This window comes from Alligator sinensis, unplaced genomic scaffold, assembly GCF_000455745.1.
Source record: "Alligator sinensis unplaced genomic scaffold, ASM45574v1 scaffold730_1, whole genome shotgun sequence".
Lineage (NCBI taxonomy): Eukaryota > Metazoa > Chordata > Crocodylia > Alligatoridae > Alligator > Alligator sinensis.
Window position 1 is genome coordinate 2,457,524 of NW_005842027.1, and position 7,360 is coordinate 2,464,883.

Here is a 7,360-nt window from a genome sequence, read left to right on the forward strand (position 1 = left end):
GAAAGTAGCTCTTCAAAGAGCTGTCATTAGGAGCCTCAGTTTCATGGCTGCTGTCTCCCTTCATTTTCAAGGCTTCTAATAGTGGCCCTGAAACTCGTAAGAGCCTTGAACGTGATGGGAAGGAGCTAATCAGTTTGGGGGCTACTCATATTGCAGCACTGATAATATTATGTACTTTTGAGCTTACATTAAGTTTAGACAAGTACCTACTGAGGTAAGTTGTTTTTTTCCAGTCTTGAGATTATGCACTTAAATTTACACTGGATTCATAGATTTAATAGATTTCTAGAGTCGGAAGGGACCTGGTAGATTATCAGGTCCAACCCCCTGCTCCAGGCAGGAAAAAGCGCTGGAGTTAAGTAACCCCAGCCAGATGCCTGTCTAATCTCTTCCCGAACATGTCCAAGGTAGGGGAAAGCACCACCTCCCTTGGAAGCCCATTCCATATTTGGCAACCCTTACCGTAAAGAATTTCTTCCTTATGTCCTATCTAAATCTATTCTCCTTCAGTTTGTGGCCATTATTTCTGGTAACCCCAAGGGGCACCCTAGTAAACAGAGTGTTCCCTATTCCTGGCTGACCCCCCCCCCCCCCCCAATGAGTTTGTATACATTCAGTTTGGATATTATATTCAGTTAATAAATTACATTCTTTTACAGCTCCTTGACATTTATGGAGTTGAACCTCTCTCCTATTAGAGTTCCTTTGGCACTGCAGCCTTAAAATTAATATAACCAGCTAGGTGGCAATTCCTTCTTAATAGCCCTCCTTCTAGTCTCTTTTCCCATTTGAAGCGGGGATACAGCTGGCATGTACAGATGTGGCTTTAGCATTCTTTTAGTGATCTCTAGCTGCTGGAACCAACTTTTGAGGCATTTACAAACACAATAGATTGGAGCACTACTGTCCTAAACTATGCCAGAGTGAACCAATAAAGAGAAAGGTCCTACGGTCTGGGGGAAGGCAACGAATAGCTCCTTTGTGTGCACACTCCCATTGGCAGCCGTGCCAAAGCAGCAAACGTATTTTGCTATGCTCTGCAAAAGAAGGGAAAGTCATATGTTCTCGGTGCAGGGCAGATTTGGTGTTTGGATTCAGAGGCTTCACCAGCAGATTAGATCTTGTTCTCATTTGAGCAATTATTACTTTCCTCAGATTAGATCCTGAGTGAGTCCTGCATACGGCTTACTAAGAAATTGTATACTGTGAAGCGGAAACTATTTTCTGCCTGGTTTTGTAGAAGGAATGTGGTGCCTCAGGTTTGCCCAGTCCATTTTATTTTAGATGTTTTTGTTCTCCTTTCGTTGTCATGCTTATATTACCATGTGTTTAAAATGTACCCAGCAAGTATTGCTGCTTCCTGCTCTCCTGCAGAAAGGGCTTATCTCTTTCATGCACCCTTCTGTGGAACATTAACTTAGAGTTCATTGCATTCATTCATACCAGTCTTAGTTCACGGGTTTTGAATCTTTTACTTGCAAAGCTATCATATATCCTTTTTGATACAATTCTACCTGTCTGTTTGGCCATTCACTTTCCTAGTACAAACTACAGTAGCCACAGGCCTGAGTGAAATCTAGGCCCACATGGCAATTGAGTTTACTCTGGTTCCAGTCTTATAGCTACTTACTGAGTTGGGTGAGACATCCAAACAGCAGACAGTGTTTCTTGCAAAACTATCATAGGTATCCATGCGAGCCCATATGCCAGCGCCCAAAGAATTCAGGGCTTTTTGATGTGCTGCCAGCTGTTCTGATTGTTTCTGCCATGTTTCTGTAACTGAGATTTGTAAGGATAGCAAATGAAAACAGTCTTTCATTATCTCTCAGGGTAAACATTTCCCTGCCTTTCCATATGGACATTGCTTGCTGTTCTGTGGAATGCGGCTCTGTAGAGGCATTTCTTTGACAAATGAAAGTTGCTTCTTAGTAACTAGAGTTCTCTCTTGACATTGTCCCTGCTGATCTACACCCTGCCCTGAGTTTTGGATTTTATTTCAGTGAAGAGAGAGAAGCTAGGGGCACAGGCTTTTGTGACTTTGCTTGAAGTTCTTAGGTGCCATGGTTAATGTTCATCTGTCAACTTTATAAAATACCTCCATTAATACAGAACACAACGTCTGCAATGTGGATCTGTAGCAACTGCAACTGAGTCGTATTCTTCCTTTTCTTTTCCATGGTACCGTTCTATGGATTCACATTCATCACTCTTTCAAATGTTCTGTTGTTTTGGCTGGAATCAAGAGGCAAACAAAACTGCCGATTTTCATTACTCAACAGAAATGTTTCAGTAAAGTGCAGCTTGCTCCTTCAGTATCATATTCTGAAAGAGCCTTTAATATGCACCCATAGACACAGTACTACTGTTCACTTGATATTCAAACTAGTAACCTCTTATTTTTAAATTTAGAGTAGTCCTTTTATACAACTGAGATCCTCACAAAAGTGTAGAAAATAGTGATTTTAAAAGTGGAAGCATCATACTAGTTCTTTTTATTGTATTTTAACCAGAATGTATAAGTTTTACTTTTTATACCTCAGCGTATGTTCAGTACTTCTTTCTTATGATTTTGAAACAGATTTTCACGGAACTGTATTGTCTCGGCCGGGTGGAGCCGACCGAGGGAAACGCTGGTTAATTAAGCGAACGTCAGGTGGGCTGGTGGATGGAGAGGCGAGACAGCGTATTGGTTTTAGAAAGCTTTACTTACACTGCCGATGGTCACAGTGCAGGAAGGAAACTTGCTTGAGTTGCAGTTGCGCACAAACAAACACAAATGAGATCTCTTCCGAACCGCACCGAACTGAGATGAGTCGTCGATATACGACTCCACGAGCGCTTCACACGGCGGATACGTCAAATTCACACTATGACGGGGAGTGGCTAAGAGCCGATCAGGCCTCTCTGTCCTCCTCCAAGACACATGCGGAGTTTGCTAGGCTCCACAGCGCGCTCAGAGTTCCCCACGAGATGGTTGTGGAGTCTTCCAACTTGGGCGGAAACTGCTCTAACCTTTTATACGGCTAGCAAGCCAATTGCTAGCCACCACGTAGGAATAATTTAGAATCAGCCAATAATGGGGTACGAATTTGCATGGGTGTGGCAGGAACTCTTTTGCACCGGGGATTTCTCTCTGCAGCTGAGAAATCCACCGTGGCGGGAAAATTCCAATGTGCCGAGGCGCTAAAAATCATTGGGTTATGACGCATAAAAACCATTGTATTCAGTTTCAGTGATGTTCATAATCATAGCAGCCATTCTGTACTTATAATTGCAGATGGAAGACCTCTCAGATGAAGCTTTTACTGCACGTCACACACAGTATGAAGAGAGAGAGAAAACAAGATGGTCATTGTGGGAGCAGAGCCGCTGGCCTAGAAGGAATAGCAGGCAGGTGTATCCACTTAAATGGAGTATTCTTACAGAATCACTACAATTTTGTTGTTAGTACAAGTTTCAGAAATGCTATCAGCATGATGCAACTTTGAAAATGAGGGCATCCACCCATCAAGTGATTTGTTAGGGACAGCACCATGCATATTTAATATAGAGATAGAAATGGAAACCTCTAGAGTTCTGAAACTTAAAGAACTGGATCATTTGGGCATACAGTGAATAAAATATTAGTTTATTGAATTTATCCTGTGCCACTGTTCCCTGCCACTCTCAGTAATCATGGATGTAGAGAGTGAGACATGACCTCACGTTTAATCAGCTGACTTAGCTGAAAAAGTCAGGTGTAATAATGGAAAGGAATATCACATTCATGGCATTCAGAGGGATGCTTCAAATACCAAATTCTGCTAAGTGGCTTGAGCACTCTGAATTTTCAACAGTCACGCGTGTGAAGAAAGTTTAATACTTTGTCTAGTGCAAAAGTCTATAATAATTAAACAATCTTACAAAAACAAAATATATGCTCTTAGGAAAAAACGTGTAAATACAAGCATGCAGCTGTAGTTTTATTTCAGCTTTGTATTAAATTATTCCTAATTAGTCCCTTTGGAATCTTTCACAATGTAAAGCACTCTATAAATGTAAAGGGAATGCTATTACCATATATTTGTAGGCAGTATTATTTAATGATCAGAAAAAAAACTATCTCACAGTATTGAATAAATATACAAAGTTTTTGTTGTATAAAATTTGTATGATTGATTTACCATGTGGGGTCTGGATTTCTTCCCAACATACAACATGTACTAAAAGATTTTACACCAAGTTCAAGTTTGCTTTAGAGATTAGTTTAAAGTTTCTGTTTGTTTAAATGTTTTTATTCACACACTGCATATTCCCACACATAGGATCAAGGTATCTGCGCTGCAAGCCATCAGGAATCCAAACTGCACTGTTGGTACATGCAGAGAGGGGTTATGGAAATTATCTCAAAGGATCCTAGTTACAAATGAGTAACTTCCATTCTTCCTTTGAATGCCTTCTGCTCTTTTCCATTTTTGGGGTGTGCTGTCAGCTCAGTTTGGACTCTGTGGTTCACAGATGACAATATGCAGTGGTTCATGTTGAAAAACTTGAATTAGGGGTGCATTACCTTCTGTTACAATCCAAAATTACATGTATACACTGAGTGGATAGCATGTTTTATAAGCTACAGCTTCTAATAACTGTTGCTTGGATGACCTGCATCATGAGCATGAGGGCCCATCACCTTCCACGCATTTAACTCTCATAGATAAAGCTATTTGCTTTGACTTTGTGCAGTTTAGCAAGTGGGCTCCATGTGTTTTCAGGTTCTCTTTACTTTAAAGCACTTAAAAATCTGTTAAAAGATTCCCCACCAAAAAAAATGTGAATTATTTCCTGTTGTTTGAAAGAGCACTAGGTCATAGCGCTCTTATTTTCTAATTTTGCTTTCTACTAGATCTTATAGCAAAAATGCTGATGGACGACATGGACAAGATCCAGTACAGAAAGAAAACCATGGCAACTCCTATGCTTCTCTGCACTATTCTGCTGAAGCTACCCCTGAGCTTATATCAGAAACTCGCAGTTCTGTGTGCTTAGCGCTCCCACAAACTTCAACAGAAAACCAAGAAGCAAAGGTAGGGTGGTTTTTAACAACTGTTTGATCCATTGCCTCCAAATTTCCAATAACTTGGATTGTGTCTAAACTTAAACTGTATTGGCCTGTATCTCTTTTGTAGCCTGCATTTAGTTAGTATTTCTTCAATATACCAGGTGGTTAGTTACTGTTTGCAAATGAAGTCCACAGAATAGGAACAGGCTAATGGGCCAATACAGCTCTAGAGGTGACACACTAGCAGGCTCCCTTTGTGCAGCTTTTCCTCAGGGAACACCAGCAAGGTTTCTTGATAATACTGATTGTCATGGCAACATGTGTTCTTAATTGTTTAGTGTTATGGAAAACAGAATTCCTCTCTACATTCCTCACCCTCTACATAGTGTTGATTAACTCTGAGAAACATTTTGGGATAAAACTTGTTACAAGATTCTATACAACACAACTTCATTTTGTATTAAGCCAGGCTACATTTGAAAGCTGGTACCCAGCACAGCGGTATTCTTCCCCATATCTGGAGAACCCTGCAAGCAGGGTAAAGAATGTCACTCATTTGTTACTTGATAACAGAATCATTCTGCACATAGCTAATCAGCTAGGACTCCACTGAAACTCATCACGGTTTTTTTCTTTTTCTTTTTTTCCATTCTTTGATTCCTTTCAGTCTGAGCTGTGGGAACTTCGGGTTTTTCCATTAAAGGATGAAGAAGTAGAAACCTTACTATGCCAAGATCAAATAACAAATCAGACCGAAAGTTCAAGTGCAGCTTTCCACAACGATTCTTTCTGTACTTCATGTACTCCCTCCAGTTTGTCAAACAATGGCCATCCACTGCAAAAACAATCTTCAGAAGAGCTGGAAGACTGTACTAATGTTTGCCTGGGAATCAACAGTATGAGAAAACACAGGTGACAGGGAATAATGTGGTTCACTAAGAAAGCCAGTTAAGGTGGAGAAAAGCGTAAGGTAAAATCTCTTGTTCACACCACAAATAACAGCACAATTCAAATCCTGTGTCAGAAGCATATAATATATTTTCTTTCTTGCTTTGTAACAGGCAGGAATAATCCCAAAGGCAACACTTTCTTCTTCCTGAACCACAAGAGAAACTAATTATTTCAGCTTGGAAGTCTAATATTCCCAGTGTCGGGACTGGGTACATCTAAATTGCTGGCACCATTCACTGCTTTCTTTTGTTATAGTACCACATTCTTTAATATCCATCCACTTTTTTTCCAAATTTTCTTTGGTCTTGAAGGATTAAGGCAACAATTTCAACTGAACACAGAAAAACTACTTGAAAAGACAGTAAGGAGGAAGGGGAACTTAAATATTTTTTCTTCTGTGGGAAATGCCTGCCCTATTTGAAAGGCTCATCTGTAATACTTGGATATTTGAGAACCTAAACCCTTATAGTTAACTTGAAATGTATTACTTTCGCAGTTCCTGTCAAAGTTGTGGCAAGTTTCATGGAGAAATCCTCAAACACTAATACAGGAATACATGAGAATATTTCAGTACTTCGTTTATCTTTAAAAATGTAGGCAGCTTCCATTTCAGTCCCTTGGAGGAACCTAGTAGGGGGTGAGGAAAGAGAAGTGAAATATCACTGGTGCATCCTTTTAAATGTTATTCTGGATCACCAGGTGTTTGGAGACCTAACTCCTACAACAGCCAGTGTATTCTATAGAACTGTATTAAAGAGAAATACACTTGTTCCAGTTTCTATGCAGTGCCTTACATGCGTGCAAAAGCAGGCTTACTAATCAGAAAATAAATGATTATTAATAAAGTTAACTATCAGGAAAATAACCCCTTCTACTCCCTCCCTCCAGCTTTTTGTGGTGATATATATTGGTTTTTAAATTCCTGGTCAATTCACTTGTAAAACAAAAACAAGCTGTTTTAACAGATATTCCAGATTACAGTGTTTAAACTCTCTCCACCGTCAATTGATGCTAACACAAGATGAACCACAGAAGAATTGATTACACAGTGGTATCTTTGTAGCAGAACAATAAATTGATACAAGCAGAATGTAGGGCTAAACGCTGTCAAGAAGTTTTTCTGTGTAGAACAGTTGAAGGCAATTATCTAGGTGTCTGTTCTTGTGCAAATTTTCCTTAGTTTGTCATATCCAGAACTAAATTGGTACTGGACAGATGACCCAGTTTTAGTGTCAGCCTGTTGGTCAAAATAACAGGAAATATACACTGGATATTAGGAAGAAAAGGTTCAGAAATTTTAAGCACTACAACTTATGGTAGATTGTAGTTTTTTGCACATTCTGATTTAAAACACACACACACACACACACACAC

At 39.7% G+C, this 7,360-nt stretch overlaps 1 protein-coding gene across 2 annotated transcripts in view; it reads left to right on the forward strand.

Annotated features, from left to right (window-relative positions):
• Positions 1 to 7,354, forward strand: part of KANSL1L (KAT8 regulatory NSL complex subunit 1 like) — an 85,211-nt gene extending 77,857 nt beyond the window's left edge. For both annotated transcript variants that reach the window (XM_025202491.1, XM_014519296.2), the window contains 3 exons: positions 3,278 to 3,390; positions 4,880 to 5,060; positions 5,703 to 7,354. In XM_025202491.1, coding sequence (XP_025058276.1) covers positions 3,278 to 3,390; positions 4,880 to 5,060; positions 5,703 to 5,951 — 543 coding nt within the window. In that variant the 3' untranslated portion in view covers positions 5,952 to 7,354. The remainder of the gene's footprint in view (positions 1 to 3,277; positions 3,391 to 4,879; positions 5,061 to 5,702) is intronic.
• The last annotated feature ends 6 nt before the right edge of the window (positions 7,355 to 7,360 follow it).